This window comes from Grampus griseus, assembly GCF_964374135.1.
Source record: "Grampus griseus genome assembly, chromosome: 15".
Lineage (NCBI taxonomy): Eukaryota > Metazoa > Chordata > Mammalia > Artiodactyla > Delphinidae > Grampus > Grampus griseus.
The window spans coordinates 45,329,591-45,355,606 of NC_139009.1; the positions used below are offsets into that span (position 1 = coordinate 45,329,591).

Genomic DNA, 26,016 nt, shown 5'->3' on the forward strand with positions numbered 1-26,016 from the left:
AATGTAAACAGACCAATCACAAGCACTGAAATTGAGACTGTGATTTAAAATCTTCTAACAAATGAAAGCCCAGGACCAAAGGACTTCACAGGCGAATTCTATCAAACATTTAGAGAAGAGCTAAGCCCATCCTTCTCAAACTCTTCCAAAATATAGCAGAGGGAGGAAAACTCCCGAACTCATTCTATGAGGCCATAATCACCATGATACCAAAACCAGACAAAGATGTTGAAAAGAAGGAAAACTACAGGCCAATATCACTGATGAACATAGATGCAAAAATCTTCAACAAAATACTAGCAAACAGAATCCAGCAGCACATTAAAAGGATCATACACCATGATCAAGTGGGGTTTATCCCAGGAACGCAAGGTTTCTTCAATATAGGCAAATCCATATATATGATAAACCATATTGACAAATTGAAGGAGAAAAACCATATGATCATCTCAATAGATGCAGAGAAAGCTTTCGACAAAATTCAACACCCATTTATGATAAAAACTCTCCAGAAAGTAGGCATAGAGAGAACTTACCTCAACATAATAAAGGCCATATATGACAAACCCACAGCCCACATAATTCTCAATGGTGAAAAACTGAAACCATTTCCACTAAGATCAAGAAGAAGACATGGTTGCCCACTTTTACCACTATTATTCAACATAGTTTTGGAAGTTTTAGCCACAGCAGTCAGAGAAGAAAAAGAAATAAAAGGAATCCAAATCGGAAAAGAAGGAGTAAAGCTGTCACTGTTTGCAGATCACATCATAGAGAATCCTAAAGATGCTACCAGAAAACTACTAGAGCTAATCAATGAATTTGGTAAAGTAGCAGGATACAACATTAATGTACAGAAATCTCTTGCATTCCTATACACTAATGATGAAAAATCTGAAAGAGAAATTAAGGAAACACTCCCATTTACCATTGCAACAAAAAAGAATAAAATACCTAGGAATAAACCTACCTAAGGAGACAAAAGACCTGTATGCAGAAAACTATTAGACACTGATGAAAGAAATTAAAGATGATACAAACAGATGGAGAGATATACCATGTTCTTGGATTGGAAGAATCAATACTGTGAAAATGACTATACTACCCAAAGCAATCTATAGATTCAATGCGATCCCTATCAAGCTGTCAATGGCACTTTTCACAGAACTAGAACAAAAAATTTCACAATTTGTATGGAAACACAAAAGACCCCAAATGGCTAAAGCAATCTTGAAAAAGAAAAACGGAGCCAGAGGAATCAGGCTCCCTGACTTCAGCCTATACTACAAAGCTACAGTAATCAAGACATTATGGTACTGGCACAAAAACAGAAAGATAGATCAATGGAACAGGATAGAAAGCCCAGAGATAAACCCACACACATATGGTCACCTTATCTTTGATAAAGGACACAAGAATATACAATGGAGAAAAGACAGCCTTTTCAGTAAGTGGTGCTGGGAAAACTGGACCGCTACATGTAAAAGAATGAAATTAGAACACTCCCTAACACCATACACAAAAATAAACTCAAAATGGATTAAAGACCTAAATGTAAGGCCAGACACCATAAAACTCTTAGAGGAAAACATAGGCAGAACACTCTATGATATAAATCACAGCAAGATCCTTTTTGATCCACCTTCTAGAGAAATGGAAATAAAAACCAAAATAAACAAATGGGACCTAATGAAACTTCAAAGCTTTTGCACAGCAAAAGGAAACCATAAACAAGATGAAAAGACAACCCTCAGAATGGGAGAAAATATTTGCAAATGAAGCAACTGACAGGATTAATCTCCAAAATATACAAGCAGCTCATGTAGCTCAATATTAAAAAAACAAACAACCGAATCCAAAAATGGGCAGGAGACCTAAAGAGACATTTCTCCAAAGAAGACATACAGATTGCCAACAAACACATGAAAGGATGCTTAATATCATTAATCATTAGAGAAACACAAATCAAAACTACAATGAGGTAACACCTCACACCAGTCAGAATGGCCATCATCAAAAAATATACAAACAATAAATGCTGGAGAGGGTGTGGAGAAAAGGGAACCCTCTTGCACTGTTGGTGGGAACGTAAATTGGTACAGCCACTGTTGAAAACAGTATGGAGGTTCCTTAAAAAACTAAAAATAGAACTACCATGTGACCAGCAATCCCACTACTGGGCATGTACCCTGAGAAAACCATAATTCAAAAAGAGTCATGTACCACAGTGTTCACTGCAGCACTATTTACAATAGCCAGGACATGGAAGCAACCTAAGTGTCCATCGACAGATGAATGGATAAAGAAAATGTGGCAGATATATACAATGGAATATTACTCAACCATAAAAAGAAACGAAATTGAGTTATTTGTAGTGAGGTGGCTGGATCTAGAGTCTGTCATACAGAGTGAAGTAAGTCAGAAAGAGAAAAACAAATATTGTATGCTAACACATATATATGGAATCTTAAAAAAAACGGTTCTGAAGAACCTAAGGGCAAGACAGGAGTAAAGACTCATATGTAGAGAATGGACTTGAGGACCCGGAGAGGGGGAAGGGTAAGCTGGGAAGAAGTGAGAGAGTGGCATGAACTTATCTATTTTACATTTGGTAGTGTATATAGCTAGTGGGAAGCAGCTGCATAGCACAGGGAGATCAGCTCGGTGCTTTGAGACAACCTAGAGGGGTGGGATAGGGAGGGTGGGAGGGAGACGCAAGAGGGAGGGGATATGGGTGTGTGTATATATATATATATATATATATATATATATATATATATGTATGTATAGCTGATTCACTTCGTTATACAGCAGAAACTAACACAAGAATGTAAAGCAATTATATTCTAATAAAGATGTTAAAAAAATAAATTAAAAATTCAAGGACTGGAAAATAATGATGAGATAAAAATAGATGGGATAAGACTAGAAGCTCAGAGATTTTAAAAGGAGGTAAAAGAGCAATAAAAATAACTAACTGTAGTTACTGCTTACAGAACCCTCACTGCACCAAGCCTGTTCTAAGGGCTTCCCTTTTATCAATTCTTTTAATCGTCACAACACCTTATAAAGTGGGAACTATTATTATCCCCAATTTACAGATGAGGAAACTGAGGCACAGAGAGGTTAAAATAATTTTTCCAAAATTGTTGTACAGATAATTGGTGGAACTGAGGTTTGATTAAGACAAAGGTTAAATAAAACTCAGGACAGAAATCAAAAACAGAAATGAATTAGGTTGAGGGAAAGAACTAGTAATATAAAAGGTAAGCATTTTAAACCTAAAAACCATGAAAGAAAAAGGAATGTGGGGAACTTTTTAAAGAAATTAAAAGCAGAGGAATTTTGGAGAAAACAACAGTCTGAAGGAATGTGTCTCCAGTGGCACTGTGGGGAGGCTGCGGCTTCCTGTGGGGTGAATCCTGTTGGAGGTGGCAAGGCGGGGGATGCCCTTAAGCTGTTTTGCCCTTTTCTCGTATCTGGAAACCTCTGTCTCCTGGGCCATCCTTTCCTCCTCTGTTCACAGATGCCTGGATGTGGCTCGTGGCTTGTGGGGACGGGGTAGAGTTAGGTTGGGGGTTCTGTTAGCAGCACCTGCTGCTCTGGAAATTTCCCAGACAAGGTCTCTTTCCCACCCGGGGAGTAGTGTTTGAAGGTGGGAGGGGGCGGCTGAAGAAGGAACCAGAAGTGTGCCCTGGGCCTTGCTGGGACAGAGAGCCCTCTGTCCTGGGCTGCAGCTCCCCTGCCTGGCCCGGGAGCGTAGGACCCACCTCACCAGACTCTCTCACCCACGCAGGTGCCAAGGTTGCTAGCCGAGGGGGCCACCTGGAGCGCATATTCGTGGTGGAGTTTCGCCCTGACTCAGACACACAGTTTGTGTCTGTCGGAGTCAAGCACATGAAGTTCTGGACCCTGGCAGGCAGTGCCCTGCTTTATAAGAAAGGGGTCATCGGGTCCATGGAGGCTGCCAAGATGCAGACGATGCTCTCCGTGGCCTTCGGTGCTGTGAGTTTCAGCAGAAGCTTCCTGACGGGACCCTGAACCCCTGGGCATGGGCATGGGGGGCAGGTATATCCTAGAAGCTGTGAACAGCAAGGAAGCCATTTCCACAGATCTCCTTTACTGGATTATTTGCAACCACTATTTTGTTTCCTTAGCACAGATGGGTGAGTTGACTGTATTTTTCCCCTCAAAATGTTAATCAGAAAAAAGCAGGACCCCGACCCAGGGCTGGAGTTTCATTATTCCAGAGCCAGATTGACTTGCAGGCCTGTCCGACTAGGCTAGATGGCCACAGAGGCTGAGGGGCATTTCCACCACTGGACAGCATCCCTTTCCCCCCAGTCCTCCTGTGCCATAAATCCCCTGACACCCTCACACAGGCTGCGGGCTGCCCTCAGCCAGCACAAGCTCCCCTGGGGAAATTTTGGAACACAGCCAGCTCTTGGTCCTCCAGGTGTGGATTTACCCTCCTTGTAGATGAGGCCAGGAAAGTCTCCTTGAAGACTGGGGTCCCGCCCTTCCCTGCAGTCACCTGAGGCTGCTCCCAGAATGGAAGTGCATTAAAAAGCGGAGCTGTGCTCAGTGGGGAAATCAACTGTTCCCAAAACTAACACCGCAAAGCTAGGTGATTTCCTTACCATATGCTCTTTTGAGAATTCTTTCGCCTTCCCTTGGCACAGAAGGTCAATTTGAGTGTGTTAATGTTTCTCTGCCTCTGCTGCCTTAGCAGTGGAGTGGGTGGCTGGGAGGGAACCCTCTCGAGGGCTGCAGGAAGTGTCCTGGTGTGGAAGGTGTCCCTTTGTTTACAGAACAACCTCACTTTCACGGGTGCCATCAACGGCGACGTCTACGTGTGGAAGGACCACTTCCTTGTCCGACTGGTGGCCAAGGCTCACACAGGCCCCGTCTTCACAATGTACACAACCCTTCGGGACGGGCTCATAGTGACCGGTGGAAAAGAGCGGCCGTAAGCCCGAACTCCTCTGGGAACAACTGGTCTTTTTGGATTGTCTTGGGAGAAACTGACAGAAGCATCTCCAACTTGGAGAAAATGCAGATTTTCACTCTCCTGTCTTTTTTGCATCATGGAGATGAGTCTGCTATCTCTCCCAGAGGGCCCTGGGTCAGAAGCTTCAGAAGTAAGGGTCAGAGAGGTGGTGCCTTGGTAGTTGAAAAACCGGAGAGGTGTTCTCGAACAGACCAGGTGACTGTGCTGTCCATTAGGTGTTACTGTCAGTGGCTCTTTGGGAGGAGGCAGGAGGGGTGAGAAGAGGGCGGACGTCCAGTGCAGACCGGGACCGTGTGAAAGCCAAGCTGCAAAGTGGGAGAAACATTTCTCTTCGTCGTTCGATCTAATAAAAACATAGCTTGATTTTTTTAGGTTTCGATTCTTCCTCCCACGGTGGTGGCATTTGAAAGCAGTCTAGGAAATCTTTAGGTTCAAGGGGTTCTGGTAGCTCATCAGCAGGGCTTATGAAAGGGGCCACCCCAGAGGGTCTGTCCTGCTGGGCCTGGGGATGAGGGGATGGGACCTTGAGGAGATGACAGGGAGAGAGGGCAGCGGAGGGTCCTGGGCGGTCTTAGGATGAGGGCTAACGTGCTAAGTTCTTGATCTTTTTCAGGACCAAAGAAGGAGGTGCTGTGAAACTGTGGGACCAGGAGATGAAGCGCTGCCGGGCCTTCCAACTGGAGACGGGGCAGCTGGTGGAGTGTGTGCGCTCCGTGTGCCGCGGCAAAGTGAGCACCGGGTGGGGCGGGCCTTTGCCAGCGACGCCCAGAATTCGTCCAGCACCTTCCCAGCCGGACACTTGCCCTGTGCTGAGTGGTTGAGTCCTTAGAACAAGCCTCCCGGGTGTGGCTTAGTGCAGAGGGGAAGCAGCTTAGCACAGTCAGACAGACCTGGGTGCAGAGTGTGACTCACCCAGGAGAACTGGCTGTGTGACCTTGGCTGTGTTGCTTATCCTTTCTGTGTCCAGCACACGGGTTGTTAGGACTGCATGCATCATACATGCACAGCGTCTTTCGTTATGCCTGGCACATGGCCACAGTCAGTAGATGTTAGCTGCTGTTATTATAGACAATGTTATTTTAGGCACAGGGATATTAAGTAGTTGCCCATGCCCAAGGGTACGCAGCCGGGAAGGGGAAGGACTGCCAAACTGTCTGACTCAAAGCCATTGGTTTTCAAGTTGTACCTGAGCTAAATATCACACACCACTGTGGAGTTTTGCTTTTGTCTTTTAAACATGGATATCCAGACTCGTATCCAGAGCCGCCAAGTCAGAATCTCGGGAGTGGGGCCTTGACCTTGATGTGTGTTTTCCTTTTCTTCTTCTTTATTTTTAATTCCCCAGGAGATTCTGAAGCACTTGAAAACAAATCTCTTAACCTCTACTTAATACCTTGTATTTATATTTTGGAATTGGTATCAGTCTAAGAATTTGCTTTCTAGATGCTCTCCACTAAAAAGGCAAACCAGATTTGGACTCTACATAATTGAAAATTGGGAATTTTATTTTTAAATAGATACACAACAATCACCCGGAAGGGTAATTAGACAGGAGATGAAGGCAGAACGAGGCCCAGAACCTAGAAGTCATCTGGAGATGGATTTTGTTCAGTGCGAGGAAGAACTTAGGAAGAGCTTGGGCTGTCCAAGAGCAGAAACTGGCTGCCCCGCTCTGCAGTGAGCCTGCAATCACTGGACCATTCAGCAGAGACGAAACGATGGAGAGCTCTGGTGGAACTCTCCCCAAGGTGGCGGGGGGAGTACAGGCCAAGTGAAGGGCTCGCTTAAGAATGGCAAATCAGTGGCTAAGAACAAAACACTTCTTGGCTCTTCCTATTTTAATACCAGTGCCAGCAAAGGCACTTTCCCAAGTTACTCTAATAGTGTTTTTTTATATTATTTTATTTTAAATTGTGACAAAATATAGAGAACATAAAATTTACCATTTAACCATTTTTAAGTGTACAATTCAGTGGTATTAAATACATTCACATAGTTGTGCAATTATCACCACCACCCCTCCCCAGAACATTTTGCATCTTGTGAACCGGAGGCTCAGTGTCTAATAAACAATAACTCCCTTTGCCCCATCTCCCCAGTCCCTGGAAACCACCATTCTACTTTGTCTCTATGAATCTGAGTATTCTAGGTACTTCATATGAGTGGGATCCTGTAGTGTTTGTCTTTCTTCTAATAGTGTTTTGATTACAACAGGGAAAGATTTTAGTGGGAACCAAGGATGGAGAAATCATTGAAGTTGGTGAAAAAAATGCTGCTTCCAACATCCTGATTGATGGACACATGGAAGGGGAGATCTGGGGCCTGGCCACACACCCCTCCAAGGACATCTTCATCTCTGCCAGTAACGACGGCACAGCCCGAATCTGGGACCTGGCTGACAAGGTCAGGGGCCGACGCTGCCCAGGCTCGGATGCCCCATGTGGGCCTCGGAGCAGTGACAGCCCTGGGCGAGGGGAGGTTCGGCCAGGGTCAGGCCAGAAGGGGGCATGGGGCTGGGCAGGAGATCGGCCACAGGGCAGCAATTAAGTTAGAGGGACTGATAATAAAAGAAGTCCTGTTCACACACACCCATTCTATATATATATCTCTTTAGCTGTGTATCCATCTATGAATATTTATAGTACAGGAATAATATAATTGAGAATGATTATTCTCTTGTCATGAAAGAACCCACAAAACTAAAAAACAAAGAGATAAATCATGTCTTCCCTGGATGGGAAGACTAAAAATGATTTAAAATGTCAAATGTTCCCAAATGGAACATTTCAATCAAAACCCCAACAAGGTTTCTCTTAGCATTTGGAAAAACAATTTAAAAATACAAAAAATTTCAAAAAAATAACTTGTCTGGAGTAAAAATGTCAAATAGGAAAGCTGGGGGGGGGGAAGATTAATGTTACCAAGTCTTAGCTGATAGTAAAACAAGTACTTAAGTTCTAATAATTAAAAGACTTGGTTTCATTACAAAATGGCTAGTAAATGTTTCAGTCATATTTTCAGTGTAAGGATCATAGAACAGACATGGAGAAGGCTAAGTGTGGTGGTTATACTCCTTAGTTCATAAGGATTATGTTTATTAACACCCACTACATACCCGGTGCTTCATATATGCTATCGTTAATGCTTACAACACCTTGCAAGACGAATACTAATATCGATTCTCTACACATGGCAAGACGGAGAAGTAACTTACCCAAACACACCCAGCTAGGGACAGAGCCAGGATCTGGGATCTGAACTAACACATGCTGAAGCTCAAACTCTTCCCCCGAGCAAGAGGTCAGCAAGCTGCAGCCCAAGGGTCAAGTCTGCCTGCTGCCCGTTTCTGCAAAGTAAGCCATGCTTTTTGTTTATGTTGGTGTCCATGGCTGCCTTTGTGCTTCACTGGCAGAGCTGACTGGTTGTGAGAGACCATATGGACTCCAAAGCCTAAAAATATTTACTCCCAACCCATTCACAGAAAAAGTTCGCCAACCTCTGTCCTAAACCGTGTTGTCTCTCCAGCTGCTCAGGCAAAACATACTGCCCCCCTCAGCCACTCAGGGACACCTACTATTAGAAGCAAGCAGTTTGGAGCCTCCCTAGAGGCAGCCTGGCTGCTCTGGCCTGGGTGCAGGATTTCCCCTGGAGACCAGCTGAGGCGGCCAAGGGCTCAGGTGGTATTACTTTGTGTCAATGTAGAAGCTGCTAAACAAGGTGAACCTGGGCCACGCGGCCAGGTGTGCAGCCTACAGCCCTGACGGGGAGATGGTGGCCATTGGCATGAAGAATGGAGAGTTTGTCGTCTTGTTGGTGAACAGCCTGAAAGTTTGGGGGAAGAAACGAGACCGGAAATCTGCTATCCAAGATATCAGGTACATAGCAGGCAGTCTGGGCAGGGAGGAGAAAGGCGGGCATTCATTCTCCCTCCCATGGTTCCCATTCCAGGAGGGTCATGGCTGGAATGAAGAGCTCACTTGTGAGAGGGTCCCTTTCAGTGAGCCAACTATGGAAGGAGACCCTCTCACACGTTAGTTCTCAGACATGTCTTTGCTAATTTCCATAAGAGTGTGGTAAAAACTTCTCTTAAAAGGCCTTCTACAAAAGACTGCACACATCCATTTACTTACTTACAGGGGGTTTTGATCCAGAGAAGCTGTCGAATTCCATAGACTTTAGGAAAAGCTAACCACACGTGAATCATGACGTGTGATCTAATTGCCTTTGAGCTTGGGAGGCCTGTCCCAGAGCAGACCTCATGCCTGACCAGCCCTACACAGCCCTCCTCACGGCCTGTGCTCTTGGATTGCTTTTTCTAGAATCAGCCCAGACAGCAGATTCTTAGCTGTTGGTTCTTCTGGACACACAGTTGACTTCTATGACCTCACTCAGGGCACAAGTCTGAACCGCATCGGCTACTGCAAAGATATCCCAAGCTTTGTCATTCAGATGGATTTTTCCGCAGATGGCAAATACATCCAGGTATGCTTTGGCTTTACTGATATCTGGGGTAACCGTTAATAATAGTATTACAAACAATGGCTTTTATGAAATCAGTGCTTACTCTGTGTCAGGAAATGTGTTCACTGGAACTGTTTAAGTACTGTTAGTTTCCCTATTTTATAAATGAAGAAACAGAGGCTTAGAGAACTTAAGGAAGTTGAATAGAATTTAAAATAGTACTTATTCTTCAGCAGGAAAGCGGGAAACAAGCCCTAATCATCTTGAGCCTCCTCTCACCACCACCCCTTCAAGGCGTCCTAATTCCTAGTTCTCTGGGGCTGCACAGAAGCCTGTGTTGCTTCTTACACTTACTAATCTCAATTCCACATCCCATGGGTAGTGTGGTCCCTCCAACTCGGGACTCAGACTCCAGTCAGCCAGCCTGGAGTGAGAGCCCATCACTGGCCCCCGGGGAGACTGACAAGCGGGGAGGGATCGCGAGGGCTCCCACTCTTGGCACTTAGAGCTGAAAATAGAACAGTGATTTCTCCAGCACTTTGAACAAATATTATGCATTTGTGAGCCAGCCTGGAGTCGGGTAGTCTTTGTGAAAGGAGAGAGGACGCTTCATTCATCAAGTGTGGACTGAACCAGGCGCTACGCCAGGCTTTTGGGTGTATGAAATGGGCCTGGTCCCTGCTCTCCTGGAGCTTGCCTTGTCCTGGACAAGACGAGCATTAAACAAATCATCACAAAATATACCTATAACTACAGATTGTGATTATGTGCCGAGAAGGAAAAGTATAGCGCCCTGCGGGAGCATTTAACAGGCACTGACTGTTGTTAAATAGATGCACTGACATCCTCTCCATACGGTGCTGTTTAAGCTGAGGTCTGCAGGGTGTGTAGGAGTCAGCCACCCAAGGGTGGCGGGAACATGGTTCCAGGCCTTCTGCATGAAGGCCCTGATGTGGGAAAGATCTCGGCTCATCCCTGTACAGCAGGGATATCTGGGGTGGCTGGTCTAGCACCCCAGGGAGGGAGGGGGCTGGCGATGGAGGCAGTGGCCGTTGGCTGGAAAATGATCAATTGCCTCTAGAAGTTTCCCAGAGAAGCCAGGATCAGGTCCTAATACTTCAGAAATCATCTCCGTCAGCTGCTGTCCATAAGAAGACTTGCCTCAGCTCTGTTGCACAGGACCTTGGTTCTCTGAGAACAGGGGTTCCCAAACGTGAGCGCGCACCAGAATCACCTGGAGGCTTTGTGAAAGCCTGCTGGGCCCCGCCCTCAGATTGTCGGACTAGGTAGGTCTAGGGTGGGGCCCAAGAACGTGCATCTCTAATCAGTGTCCAGCTGAGGCTGATGCTGCCGCTCAAGAACCACACTTGGAGAAGCTGCCGTAGGACTTTGGAAAATAGCAAGAAAACGGAGGGAAAAATGCCCTGCTTATGTGAACTTTGCGGCGGGCTGACCACAGGCTTTGCAGCCTGGAGCTGAGCTTGGGTTTGGTGAAAAGTCCTGGGGATGCAGAGGTTGGGAAGCAATACACCCAAAGGGGAGTCCTTTGGACGGGAAAGAAAGTTGATAGGCCTGGCTGCTTCCCACTTGCAGGTGTCAACAGGAGCCTACAAGCGCCAGGTGCATGAGGTCCCCCTGGGGAAGCAGGTCACCGAAGCCACGGTCATTGAGAAGATCACCTGGGCCTCCTGGACAAGGTGACTGGAGGAAAGCTCTTCTGGAGGAAAAGGTCACAAGGGAGACTCTCGTCCCAGCCTCAGCCTCCAAGTTTGTGTGTGGCTGGGATCCGAAGCAGCTTAGAGACAGAGCTCTTTCCTTTGTGGGGTCAGGGCGGGAGGCCTCTTGCTCCCAGTCTGGGCCGCTGGCTTTGGTCTGACCTGGGCTTTTGAAATGCAAAGTCCCTCTTTTTGTGTAATCTGTCCTACTCGTCCCCAACCCCATCTAGCAAGTTCAAAGGGAAACCATCCCCCAGCTCTTGGCCAGACCCCCTGCGGTATAGTGAGGCCTCCTGCAATCCCTGGGAGGGAGAGGGAGGGCCGGCAGTGCCGGGTAGCAGGGTAAGCAGCAGGGCCCTGCCACGTCAAGGGAAAAGAGGCCACCAACCCGTGAGCTTGGAGAGCCCCGCACTTCTCCCAAGCTACATATACTCAGAAGCATCGTAGGGAAGAGGGAGAGAATCAAAGATGGAGGTAACTTTTCTTTTTAAGGTGAAAGGGACTGGGGCAGAGAATAGTAGGAGCTGGGGCAGGTATTCAGAGCGGGAGGGGACAGGTGCCGTCCTGCCGGAGGAGCCACGTGACCATGCTGAATTCCCCTCTCGTTCCTGGGAGAGGGTGCCTGACTGCAGGAAGCCTTCCCACCCGTCCACCTGTCTCACACCTCTTCCTATTGGAACAGCATTCTGGGAGATGAAGTCATTGGCATCTGGCCACGAAACGCAGACAAGGCTGATGTCAACTGCGCGTGTGTGACCCACGCTGGCCTGAACATTGTCACGGGAGACGACTTTGGGCTCGTGAAGCTCTTTGATTTCCCATGCACAGAGAAATTTGTGAGTTTTCCTTAGAGTAACTCCCTGCACTGCCTCCAGGCTGGCTGATCTTCTGCGGTCGGCTGGAAATCGTGGCCACATCTACACGGCCATGTAGAATCTAGAACAAGAGGAATCTTGTCACAGCCCTGGGGAGACTTGGCAACACCTAACCCTTTCCTCTCCCTCAGGAGGGGAAGTCCTGGAAGCCAGAAGGATGGAGGGGGGACAGAGTGGCCACAAGTGGGGCAGGAATGAGGCAGGAAGCCAGCGAAGGGCTTGCTCACAGAGATGTTCAGACCCAACGGGCATCCCATGGGTGAAGGGAGGTCCTAGGAGGGGGGAACTGAGTCCTGGAAGTGGTCCATGGTGGCTGAAGGAACAGGGTCTCTTAATCACTTCCATTCACTTTTGCTCACAGGCCAAGCATAAGCGTTACTTCGGTCACTCGGCTCACGTGACAAACATCCGTTTCTCTCATGACGACAAGTACGTGGTCAGCACTGGAGGAGACGACTGCAGGTACCAGCCTGATTTTTCTAGCTCTGCTCCCAAGCCTAGCCTTCACCCCCTCCCGTCCCCACCTCAGGTGTCAGCTCCTCCCAGGGGCACGTGGAGGGGCTGAGGTGGGACAGTGAACCAGAGATCCAGTGACGACTTTCTAAGTAGAAGGGCTTTAGTCTCTGGTGACTCCCAACCCAATTCTTTTTTTTTCTTTTTGCGGTACACGGGCCTCTCACTGCTGTGGCCTCTCCTGTTGCGGAGCACAGGCTCCGGACGCGCAGGCTCAGCGGCCATGTCTCACGGGCCCAGTCGTTCCACGGCATGTGGGATCTTCCTGGACCGGTGCACGAACCCATGTCCCCTAGCATCGGTAGGCGGACTCTCAACCACTGCGCCACCAGGGAAGCCCCCAACCCAATTCTTGATGGGACTCTGTCCCCACTAGAGCTGTCCTGGGATTGGTGAGCAGCCAACGGCATGCAACAGCTACTCTGAGCATTGCTGGCTGGAGGGGCAGGTAGTGAGAGGCCCAAGATACTGATTCCAGTAGGAGCTGTTGGACAGCCCACGGCGTCCACTGCATATAATCAGGAGGTTAGAATGACCTTGATCCATAGGCCTTTTAACTCAGAACTTCCAATTCATCACCAGAGTTCTTAACGTGGATCATTAATCCACAACCGAGAGGTTTAAAAATAGTAATACTGAGGCTCAGTCACCCCGAGAAACGAGCAGGACATGTGTTACCCGTTTATACACATGAGATCAGATAAGGGGCGAAGCCGTTAGGGCCAGTGCTATTTAGTAGCAGGAGAGCCTCAACCAGCTATGTGGATTCCTGAGCCAGGGCTGCTACTGACCTTAACCACTGCTCACTGTGAAACAGGCCCATTGTCCTGTGAGGCATGGCTGGTCTTCCAGTGCCTTTTGGAAGGACCCCTACCAGCCTGCTCCAGAGATGACATCAGCACTTCCAAGAAAGCAGCTTTCTCCTGTCCCTCCACAGAGGGCGTTTCTTATTTGGAGTGTGGAGCAACAGGATGAGGTCATTCGAAGTCACTCAGCTTCTCCACATCTAATGTAGTTGAAGGGCTTTATCGAAACGTGAATATTGGTTTCTGTTCAGCCCAGGCAGAACTCCTCGGGGGGGATCAAGAAGAAATGCATGCATTCCAGATTTATTTTTAGTGGTCTGAGGTTGTGGAAAAGGCACCTGAAGAGAATTTCAGCCCACTTCCTACCCAAAAGCACTGTGTAGAAAATGGCCCCAAAAGATGCTTTCTGATGGCCTGCCTGGGAGCACCCGTCTCCAGGCTGCTGTGCCAACCGCTGCTGGCACTTAGAGCCCTTGAGATAGTACTGACAGCAGCTCCCTGTGGGGCGCAAACACCCATTCAAAGCAGCATCCGCCAAACTGTGAACAGGCGAGCACTAGGAGACATAAGCGAACCCGTCCCCAGGAGATACGAGGGGACGCTTGATTACTAAAAAAGGCTTAGACGTCACCTTTCCAGTGCAGGGCCCCCTTGGCCTTTGCAGTCATGGGAGCCTACCACAATCCCTGGCCCTGTGCTGAGCACCAGGAAGGGCTCTCCTACTCGAGTGGAGCTGATAAAACCTTTTCAGTAGTAACAAGAGAGATAGTATGAAGTCAGGCTGCCAGAAGTCCTCCCGTTCAGAAGGGACACGCAGGCTGCTGAAAGAGCCGAACGAAACAAAAAACAATAGACCTTTTAAAAAAGCAACAGACCTTTAATTGGTGGCAAGATCCCTGGTTTGTTTTTTTGAAATTGAAATCAAAATGTTCACTACACCACCTGGGCTTGACTCCGGAGCACTTGGCAAAGTTGGTTTTTGTCACTTGACAAAAGCATGATGTCCAGCCCTGCAAAATGACTGTTTGGTCTGCCTTTTCAGTGTGTTCGTGTGGCGATGCCTGGAAGTGCCAGAGTCCTCTTACTTTATTGCTGCTGCTGCCGCCAGCCACCGCGGAGGCAGTGATGAGGTGCCTCCTGGCCGCCAGCTGCTGGGAAAGGCCTACGACACCGCAGGCCGTACAAGCTCCAAGTGCTAGTGAAGTGGTGTGACGGCGCCCATCGCCTGGAATCTCCAAAACCGTCAGGCCAAAAAGGAAGGTCAGTTCTAACACGTTAAGACTGCTTGCCTCTGTTCCTGAGACCAAAAACTATACGTACTAACTACACTGACAAAGAAATCCTATCTGACAATGTAGCCCACTAACAAAATTTAAAGCCTCAGTTACCCTAACCAATATGTAGCTTTTGATTTGCATCAAAACTTTTACAAAAGATGTTTTGCTAGTATGTTTCTATATACTTTAAAAATGTTCATTTTTACAATTAAGGAAGTTGAACAGGACAGCTTAAGTTAGATTCACTGAACTAGAAATACTGATAGCCTCTGTTCTCCACATTTAGCTTTCAAAACCAAATGAGCCATGTATAAACAAGTTGAGACACTTAATTTTTTAACGTTTCATTTGCAGAGTTTTATATCCATTAAGTGCCTTTGAAAGCTTCCAGGTGTGTGGGCTGCTGTCTCCCCTCCCACAGATTGTCTCCTTTCTACATATGGTGCTAAAACGTCAAAACTGAGGAGGGCTACAGGACCCTCAGCAGACTCCTGCCCTGCCACCCAGGTCAGGTATTTAGGTCAAGGCTTCCTAAATGAAAGACATCAGTTACCTGCCTGGGAAACAGTGGCTATTTGAAGTTGAGCAGCAAAGAAACTTAAATTCAGGAGTCGGAGGGTGGGTGGGTAGAACCGGTTTTCATCATATTGAGTGCCAAACCCACAACATCCAAAACACTTCAAATAAAACAAACCTCTACTACAGAACAGAAGGGAAAAAAAAAAAAAAAGTTCAAGTAGGTCCAGGAAGGTGAGCTGATTTATCTCGTTAAACCTAAATGGTGATAACTGAGGTGACCTGAGGCTGTGCTGGGTTTACCACTCCCAGCGTGGGGTGGACTTGGCCCCAGTGATTAGTGTCACGTGAACTACATAGGTCAAGTCTGGATTTTTAAAAACTCTTTGCCGAACAAATTCCTAAGCCCAAATAATATTTGACAACTCAAGATTATAAAAAAATCATCTAGTTTAGAGTTCCTCAGAGTTGGCTGGATGATAGGATGTGACTTGGCCAGCAAAACCAGAAGGCATCCTAAACCACGTCCATCGTACTTGACACCTGGCCGAGCGCTGACAACGGCGAGGGCTGACGGCACGCTCAGGAAGGCAGGCTGGTGAGTGAGGGACTGGGACTCTGAGCACATGTACCGATTCGTCCTTCTAGTCAGTGAACTAAAAAATTCTGCATCTTGAGTCACTGGCTATTTGCAGTTGTCAGTTTACAGGAAAGGTGAAACGAAGCATTTTCAATTAAATAGATTAACATTTACCACAGAAGTGCTTCAGCATTCTAAATGGATTAGATCACTCATTAAGCTATTTTTATATGCCAATTTATTAATGCCTTACATTAATCCACTGATAGGTTGTTGGGCCCACAGTTAGAGTCCCTATGCAGCCCTAATTCTGTGTTCTGTAACCATGTGACTGGTGATGCTGAGTGATAACCACGTCTGCCTATATTGTACCACTGACCTTTCATACTGATCGGATCCTGCATTGAATAACCACGTGAAAAACAATAAATTGATCAATGAGGATATGTTCACTATATTTAAAAAGCAATAGTGTCTGTGTGTCAAGAAAAGTTCTTAAATCTGATTTGTAAACATTTATATGGTATGATTTTACGTATGTTCGTAAATCCTGCACTGTATTCTAGGTTAAAATATTGGTGCATGTATTTTCAATTATCAAAGTATAAAAATATTTAAAAAAACATTTTGGTATGTGTCAAATAAATTTGATTATATAAATTGTTCTTTAGGTTTTCAAAATAAATGTAGCTGTACTCTGAGCTTAAAATCTTTCTGAAAGTACAAGCCACCGCACACGCGTGGAAGTGAAGTCTACCATTTTGATCTGCAGCACGTTCAGGAAACCAAAATACCAAACATATTTTAAGTCTATAAGCTTTATTGATACTTCGCTTTTACAGTTCACAATGCATTCCACAGATTTAGTTCAGTACAGCTTAAACCACAATTGTATAAATCGTCATTTTATAATTTCTTGCATAACAATGTTTGATATTTGCAAACAACACTTTTGGAAGCATTAGATTTCAGTCCAGGGTTTGTGACAAAATTAACTACAGTAAGACTGTGTGATGAAGTTTATGTTGAGGAGTTCTATTGGCATGGCATCGTTTCATGTTGAAAACAGATGGTAGTGCTCCTAGAAATATATGTTCTTTTTCTAGCTTATGTGCTTTGGAACTACACACATGAAACCAACGACTGAAATATCAAGCACTGTGGGGCAGCTGGAAAGGTAGAAGGGCTAAGCTTTGTGAAACACTATATATAGATAGATATATAATCTATATTTACTTATATTGGCAATTAATATAACAGTAAAATTCACAATACACCTAGAACATACCAGCGAGGCGAGCCTTTTCACTCCTGCTTTGGTGGTATGATCTCGTCTAAACATTTCATTTCAGCAAATCTGCATCAATCTACACAGACCATACACAGTGCACAAACTGTGAAAAGGGTTATTTTTTCAGCTCCACTTTCTCTGCAATTCCCCAAATACAGCAAGACTACCTGCAACAAAGTATAATAATATACAGCTTCCTCAGATCTTTTATATTCACCAGTGCCTCATACAGGAAAAACAAATATGATTACTGTTTAAATCCATACATAGCAGCTTACAACACTTAAGATGATGAACATGAACACAGGGCAGTCAAGACAGGTCATTTTTCCTCAGATACTGTGTTGCTAAAATAAAGATCTGTGAAACTGCACTGCAATGTCAAGGCTTCATTCTTCCCTGACCCCTCCCCCCGCCCATGGAATCAAATGAATATCCCCTTTAAACTCCTACTGTTAATTATTTCAGGTTTTTTCATTCCGCTTTGCGCTTCAATCCAGGGATTTTTGCTTGGATTCTACAAATGAAAAGGAGGGGGAAAAGGTTAGTGTAAATATTTTGGAATTTTAATATTTTGTTTTCTGCTTCTTAACTAATTAATTCAAGAATTACTTGTACATTGCTCAGCTTATACAAGAAATAAAATCCTAAGGCTGTCAAACTATGAGCTATAATTTTGCCACCCTGGCCTTACAAATTAGACTTAAATAAAGCCTTAAATACATATAAGTATTATATGTGTGTGTGTGTATATATATATATATATATATATATATATATAAGTAATAAGAAATTAATGATCCAAATGTTAGAAAAAAAAATCTTTTGGCAACTCTGTCACACTTTAGGTCTGATTGAAATTGACTAATCATTATGTCTTAAATATGAGAATACTGCGCTGTTGTCAAAGTCAGTACACCTATCCTTAGTGTTAAAAAAAGATTTTAAATACTTACTTAGCCATAGCATCTTTAACATTCTTATTTGCAAGTCCTAGATAATGATCTATTTGCGCCTGAAAGAGAGGTAGAAAGAAGTTACTAGAAAATTACCATTGCTAAAAAATCTTATTAAACATATTAAAGGCTTAAGAAACCACATTTCTCATTTTTATAAGGCTTTGGAAACTGGCACTGATCCATTTCTAAGTTCCATATAAGAGCGTGTGCTCTGTATTCTGAAATCTGCAGTTAAATTACCTGATGCCGTTCATAAATAACAGGAACACTGAAGAGTGAAATCAGAGCTGAAAAAGGAAATACACAACCTTTAAAACAGACTGGTATGATTTAGGGAACAAACACTACAAAGCCATCAAACCGGCAGCACTCTTGAGATAGTCAGAAGTGTTCCTAATGAGGAAGACACAAGGCTCCTGGATGCACCTGCTGGTGGGGAGCCACCACAGGGCAATGAAGTAACCAAGGGAGGCTGCAGGAACCATTCCTGGCTTCAAATCACATCACGCAGACTTTATAAAATACAGGCATCCCTGGTCTTGGTTAGTTAGATCTATGACTGCACCATCAAATAAGGCCACCCTTGATCTGGTTTATCACTGTTAGTTGGAGTAGTCTTCAGGAAGTAAAGTGGCTTTTCCATAAACAGTATCAGTATTAGCAATTTATTTAAAGAGATCACAATCTCTAACCTATATCCTCTATTTTTCCTATAATATAAGGATATTCTCCACTAAAATGTCTTTAAGCTCCTTGCACACCATCTTTTTTTTTTTTTTGGCTGTGCTGTGTGGCATGTGAGATCTTAGTTCCCTGACCAGGGATCGAACCCGCACCCCCTGCAGTGGAAGCACAGTCTTAACCACTGGACCGCCAGGGATAGTCCCCCATCTTTTTTGTAATTTCTCATTCCAGTGGTTTTGTAGACTTACCCAAGATCAGTAGCGTGAGACCATTGAACAAGGCACCAACATAGGTGAATACCCACATCAACACTGCAAACTATAAGAAAATAACATTAGCCACTTAAAAACAAAATTCAAGTAAAGGTTTTTCTTAATGATTTTTTTTTTGATGTGGACCATCTTTAAAGTCTTTATTGAATTTGTTACAATATTGCTTCTGTTTTATATTTTTTTTTGGCCAGGAGGCATGTGGGATCTTAGCTCCACCGCCCAGGTATTGAACCACCCGCACCCCTTGCATTGGTAGGCAAAGTCTTAACCACTGGACCGCCGGGGAAGTCCCCAAATAAAGTTTCTTAATTAAGCCTTCAAATAAAAGCAACCCATCTAAATGCCAAACTAATAGAGGCATACTCCTTGGAGACTCGGTAAAATAATATGGGTATTTCACTTCTAAGTTGCCAGTCTCCATTCAGGAATTTCTGAATCTAATTAAAACAATTAATAGACTCAATTCATTTTTCTCTGGACTACACTACCAAATAGTTGATTCTGTTTTCTCTGAGATCAGAAAACATACCAAAGGTACACCACCTATAGCACTTAGCTTCTAAATGGGAAGACTGGAAAGCTATCATGAGAATTAGCTATTAAAACTGATTTTAAAGTACTAACAAGTTAAGTGATTCAAGATCTGTATGAGCTGAATAATTCAGACATTATGAGGACCCCTTGGAATGAGGACTCCTCTAACTTTTATACCTATTAATAAAATTGACCGTTATTATTCTTTTAGCCACTGCCTTCTTTATTTATTTAGCAAACACTAATCCAGTTCTTACCATATTAGTGCCAGGCACTGTTTTAAATGCTTTACAAACTCATTTATTCCTCCTAATAACTTTATAAGGTAGGCACTGCTATCATTACCACAGGAGATGCAGACACTAAAAAAATAGAGTGTAGTAACTTGCCCAAGTTGAGGTAATACTTCACTCATATATCATATTTCACTGTCTCCTCCAGGGGACTGGGGACTGCAGTGAACTGACTAAACTCTCCTATTTTAGTAATCTGGTCTCAAAATCTGGGATTTTTTTTTTTTAATCATTAAATACAGCAGTTTGGGAAAGGCCTTGTTTCCAAAAAGTGATTTCATTTTGAGAAGTCCTTTATTTCCTCTACATACTTTAGTTTACTCATGAATGGTTGAAAAAGAGGATTTCAAAGTTTTCTTCCAGTTCTTGGCGACATCATATAGTAAAAACTCAATGCCATGTTCAGAGAAGTTCTTGAAGACTTATAAACACAAAGTCAGTCCAGATTTTATTAAACATTCAGCAGGAGCAGTTCCTTTGCTTCCTATTAAGAACCTTCATGTGTCTGGCAATCTCTCTGCCATATTTAATTTAGTAGGTCACACACACCACCACGATGCCACCATGTACAACTATTTAGGTACCAATAACAGTATATATGAAAAGAAGGAGAGGAGAGAGGAGTTAGCACACGTCCATCATCTAAAGCAGGGATCAGCAAACTTTTTCTGTAAAGAAAGACAGTAAGATAATAAACATTTTCGGTTTTGTGGGCCACAAGGGATCTCTGTCACATATTCTTTAAATATTATCCTTTAAAAACATAAAAACTATTCCTAGCTCCCAGGCTGTACAAAAACAGGCCATGGGCCGGTCAGACAGTAGTTTGCTAACCCTTATCTAAAGCATATCTTTGTCCATGTGTTCATTCACTCAACAAAATCTGATTGAATGCCTACTATGAGCTGGGTACTGAGCGGTAATTAAAGTATTCAGACTCTAGTAATTATATTTACTGCAGGTTAGGAAGACACTTTGGATTCCTGCAGCAACTGTCAGTTCTACAAAGAGCAACACTCTGCTTACCCCTACACTGAATTTAATGTTCAAGTGAGCAAATATCAAGCCTTCTTAGCACTCATCAATTGAAAATCAAAAATTAAATGCTGCCCTGGGTCTTTGCAACCACTATGAAACCACTGATAGAACGGTTTGAAGCATGACTCCAGTTAGCAAGCCTTTTCCCTCTCACATAGTTTTAGACTCCTATTGCAAAAGCTAAATATAACTGCTGCACTTGAGCAAGTTTACCATAGAGTAACAGAGCTAATTTCATCCATCACCATCCACAAGTCGACACGGAAGAGTCGACCTTCTACATTTTAGAAGAAATTGCTTTAGCAATAAAGACACCCTTACCATAACAAAATTCAGAAACTAACACACAAGCTAGAAATAAGTCCTAATTTGGTCATTAAGTCACCGACAAGGCTGCACTCCAAAGCCACAAAGAAACCCAAGACCTCACACCTAGGTGATCTAAGGGGCTCAAATATCACTAGACTTGCCTCTTGGAGGACACTCTTTCTAAAAGCCAGACTATCCAGACACAAAGAGAGGAACAGAGGGCGGCTTCAAAGGTCTATGGGGCCAGGCAGGTGACATAAACACATGAGGGAGCCTTGGTACGGACTGAGGCAGATATGTGCATCCTCCCTCTCAAGGAGCACACACAAAATCCAGCTCCACAGACTGTTGCCGAGCAAGTATTCCAGGCTAATGTTGCCAAATTTTCCCATTTAAAGAGAGAGACCAGAAATTCACATTTTTATGTGCTATCACAGAATTTTTAAATGTTGCAGCTAAGTTTGGAGAAAATTTAACACTTCAGGGGCCCAAAACGAAAATATTGGGTAAGGGTTTCCAGAGAACACACCATCAGAAAAGAAAGGCGTTAAGAACCAGCATCTAGCAATCGCACAATTACTAAAACTGTCAATAACAACAGCAGCTAACAAATTTTTGAACATACATTAGGTCAGTTAATCTCATCATAACCCCAAAAGTTAAATACTGTTATTATCCCCATAGAAGAGAAAACCAAGACACAGAAAGATTAAGCAAGTTGCCAGACAAGAGGTGACAGTGATCTCAGGTTTATCTGACTCCAGAATCTCTGCTCTGCTATATAGTAAAACCATTTACAGAGTAATCATTTATTAATGGTCATGAATGTACATGCTATTACAAAGAGGCAGGGAAAAGGTCAATAAACACTTTAAACCTACAAATTCTGTACTCTTCTATGGCAAGTTCTTGGCAACACTGCAGCCAATGCATATTAATTGAGGAAGTCAAAGGCTCGTCTCTCTTTAGGCACTAATGAGACTGGAGGAAAGAGGGGCAAAGTACAATGGAGGTCTAGTAAGTACTTAGCGGAAGAGGGCAAGGGCCATGTCTTGTTTGTCTTTTGTCCAGGGGAAAAGGGAATTCAATTTAAGTGCATATCACATACATATCTCATTGAAAAGCTCTGCAGATATTTTTATTAGATGATGTCTCCGTGGGGTGGGGAGGCATTTTTAAGGAAAATGGGAGGAGGGCGTTTAACAGAATTTCAGAAATTACTTTAGCAATTCTGACATTTTCAAACTTTTTCTGAAGTTTTAAACACTGAAAATCATTTGACTTTTGACATCTTCAGCCTCATTCATTAGTATCACATTTTCCCCAGCCCATTTCCTGTCTAATTTTTCTGTGGGCCAAAGAAACCAGAAAGGAAACTGTCAAAATGTGTATGTTGATTAATGCCTAGGAGCCCGAGGGCTAGATTTTAATGTTCTTTTGGGTCAGCTATTTCTGGAATTCAGGCCTTTTTTGCTCACTTTCAGATTTCAGACTGAATTCTGGAACATTATGGTTACCGGATGATCAGACAACCATAGCTAAAAATTTTCTTGTAATTTTAACATATATTTTCACTGCTAGTCACAGAACTACTGTCATAAAGAATCCAGTCTTTATCACCCAAAGACATATGACGGAAAAATAAGAACCTCTGCCGAAAACACCTAGTCTTAGTATCTAGTACATAAAAGTATTAGGCTTTTTCTTGGGATTTGAGGTTTCAAAAGGCAGAACCCCCCTAATAAAGCTGAGCCTTACTCAAGAAGTCCCAAAGCTGAGCCCAGTGGAGACTGTCACATGCTTTTCTTTTATAATAAAAGGGATGCAGAAGTAAGCGTAGGGGGAAAACTATAGCCTAGGGTTTACAGCTTAAAGACATAACTTTTAAAAACAGTGTTCTCCAACCAGTGTCCTTAGAAAAATTAAATCACAATTTCAGGGGATGGGACCCCCAGCCCTTCCCCTTCCCAAGTATTATCTTATAGCTCCCCAGTGGTTCCAGTGCGCAGCCAAGGCTGAGAACCATTGTTTTAAAACAAGAGTCCCTTTCAAAGACAGCTTAACAGAAGGTCAATCACAGAAATGGAATTAAACCTTAACTAGGTGGTTTAAATTTGTTCAACTATCTTATACTAGTTTTCTGGTGGTAATAGGTTATTTAAACACAGTTGACGAGTATCACTAGGTTAAAGAAAGTTATCCAGGCTCTTCTGGACTTCTCAGAGAATAATAAAGTGATATACACTAGGCTTGTCAAGAAAAGGACACATATACAGCTTTCACAGCTTAATTTTCCTAGAGAACACTCCTCCTTTACTTCCCTTTCCATTCATTCTCCTCCCCTTAGCTTATGTCTGGCATGCAACATAACAAACCCACTTTAAAACAAATCCTGAGGATTGATCAAAACATTTGCCTGTGGTAAAATTTTACACTAATGTTTGAAATAAATGCTACTGAATGGAATTAGAAATATTTTTTCAGTGATTTTGCCCATAATATTTGACTAGAATTAATCTTTTGGGAAATGGATTGTTGCTCAATCTATAGACAGTTGAAATCTTTTCTAGGATTTAGAAGCTTGCAGGTAACTGCAAAGAAGCAAAACAAATGGAACAATTACAGTTGACCTTTGAACACAAGAGTCTGAACTCCACAGGTCCACTTGTCAGCATATTTTTCTCAACAGTAAATACTACAGTACTACACAATCCACAGTTGGCTGGATCCATGAATATGGAACCAGGGATACCAGAGGAACCGCAGATTCAGAGGAGCCTTGGATGAGGAGGAACCGGGGATATGGAGGGCCAACTATAAACTGTACATGGATTTTCACCTGTGAGGAGGGTCAGTGTTCCTAATCCCCAAATTGTTTAAGGGTCAACTGTACACAAGAATTTAAAAGGAGAAATCTGCAGAACATGTCTTATTTTTATTTGTCCAAGTCAACCACCAAAAAGAGATCTAGACCAGGCACAAATGATGAACCACCACCTCACATCAAATCTTTTCCAACAGGCCTGATGAACCTTGGGGTTTGGTTATTTCTTTAGAATAACGTATAGAATAGCCTCTCTCTCACAGCACCAAAAAAATGATAATAAGCAAAGAGAAGAAAAATTTCACATGGTAAGAATAGTGGCTCTATATTTTTTAACTTCTGAGGAAGAAGGTTTCAAATAGAAGTAGCGGTGATTATGACCCAGAATCTCGCAATGTAGATTATATAAATTTGAGGGCATGAAATACTTATAAAGACAGTGAGTTATAGAGAAACCTCTTTCAAATTTTAAAAAGCTATTATTTTTAAAAAGCCACAGAGCTTGATACAATGTCAATTTTCTAAATGAGAAAAGATTTATAAATGAGACTAATTCCCACTGCATTTTCTTGAAATCAGGGTGGTTTCCATTTTCCTAGCTATGAACCATATGATAAAAGTAATCCCAATCAAAAGCTGGATCCTATAAATTTTTTTAAAACTCTGTTATTTAACAAGATCACAAATTTACCTGGAAACTGGAGAGCCTGGGGCTATTTATTAGCAAACTTTCCAAATTTAAAATCTGAATATAAGGAAATAAAATCAGTTTAACAGAGCAAATTGGTTTTTCCTTTACATTGAAAAAGTGAAAGAAAAAAAAAAAGAACTGCAAAAACCATTTTTGCTTGCTTTAGGGAGGAAGAATATGATTCTCCTGCCAACTGCTGTAGCCAAAAGGCAAAAAGTAGCAGAGTTAGAGGGAAAATAATTTTCTTTTTAAAAATGCTCTCTATACGAACAAAAACTATGGGGGATAAGAGTGGCAAATGCTCAAGGAACTCTCTCTAGAAAAAGAATACTATTAAGTCATTTTGAAAAGAGACAAGTGTTGTTTTTTTCTCAGCTTTTTCCAATTAAGACATATTAAGCAAGTATCCTGTGTTTCTATAGTACCCTTAATTCAGTGAAGAAACAAATGAAATCTATAATACTCACACACAATGACATAAGGTTTAAAAGTCCCCCCATGAAGAATCAAAAAGAACCACAAAGTTTATCTAGGAAGACCCTTCGTGTATATTATGAGGGTTTTGCATTGGGAGAATAAGACTAACATCCTACCTTATTCTTTGCCTCAACAGATTTTGAGACCTAAATGCAAAGTTCATTCTAAGTGTTAATATGTTGAAACAACTGTTATTTATTTGGAGCCCTGAATGAATTGCCATCTGGAGAAGTCACCAAGCAGCTTTCCTTGAGCTCTGGGCTTGCCAAAAACACTACTCGGGAAAACCATTCAAAAAAACTTAATAGGGCTTCCCTGGTGGCACAGTGGTTGAGAGTCCGCCTGCCGATGCAGGGGATACGGGTTCGTGCCCCGGTCCGGGAAGATCCCACATGCCTCAGAGCAGCTAGGCCCGTGAGCCATGGCCGCTGAGCCTGCGTTCCACGACGGCAGAGGCCACAACAGTGAGAGGCCCGCGTACCACCAAAAAAAAAAAAAAAAAAAAAAAAAAACTTATTAAAAAAATAAGTTTTAAACTTAATAAAAAACTAAGTTTAAAACTCAGTTTAAACTTAATAAAAAAATAAGTTTTATTTTTCTCTTTTCTAATCCTTAAGGAGAAAAAGTAGTAAACTACACTTCTAATGCAGCTCTTTTTTTATCCAATATTAAGAAACAAAGAATGTTTTAAAAATATAAGAAAAACTCATAAAAATAAAGCATTCCAGAAAGTAACCTATCTCGTTATGTGCCATTTCCCGTTACTTTCAAATTAGCAAAATCACTCAAGGCAAGAATATACCAAGTTGTTTCTCTCACTTATGCTAGCTTCCTCATAATAACACAATTGTTTAAAAAAAAAACACAAAAACCCAAGGTAATTTTCAAAA

General features: G+C 43.1%; 2 protein-coding genes across 3 annotated transcripts in view; one reads left to right on the top strand and one right to left on the bottom strand.

Annotated features, from left to right (window-relative positions):
• EML6 (EMAP like 6) overlaps positions 1-14,580 on the top strand; it is a gene marked incomplete at both ends in the record, with an annotated part of 312,634 nt that extends 298,054 nt beyond the window's left edge. The window contains 10 exons of the mRNA XM_082672746.1: positions 3,797-4,005; positions 4,812-4,969; positions 5,625-5,739; positions 7,226-7,414; positions 8,714-8,886; positions 9,331-9,493; positions 11,066-11,169; positions 11,870-12,023; positions 12,424-12,524; positions 14,424-14,580. Of these exons, the coding sequence (XP_082528872.1) occupies positions 3,797-4,005; positions 4,812-4,969; positions 5,625-5,739; positions 7,226-7,414; positions 8,714-8,886; positions 9,331-9,493; positions 11,066-11,169; positions 11,870-12,023; positions 12,424-12,524; positions 14,424-14,580 (1,523 nt within the window). The remainder of the gene's footprint in view (positions 1-3,796; positions 4,006-4,811; positions 4,970-5,624; positions 5,740-7,225; positions 7,415-8,713; positions 8,887-9,330; positions 9,494-11,065; positions 11,170-11,869; positions 12,024-12,423; positions 12,525-14,423) is intronic.
• Positions 14,581-16,556: 1,976 nt separating this feature from the next.
• Positions 16,557-26,016, bottom strand: part of RTN4 (reticulon 4) — a 66,593-nt gene continuing 57,133 nt past the window's right edge. For both annotated transcript variants that reach the window (XM_082671931.1, XM_082671932.1), the window contains 4 exons: positions 18,937-19,006; positions 18,245-18,291; positions 18,002-18,060; positions 16,557-17,562 (listed from right to left, as the gene is read on the bottom strand). In XM_082671931.1, coding sequence (XP_082528057.1) covers positions 17,520-17,562; positions 18,002-18,060; positions 18,245-18,291; positions 18,937-19,006 — 219 coding nt within the window. In that variant the 3' untranslated portion in view covers positions 16,557-17,519. The remainder of the gene's footprint in view (positions 17,563-18,001; positions 18,061-18,244; positions 18,292-18,936; positions 19,007-26,016) is intronic.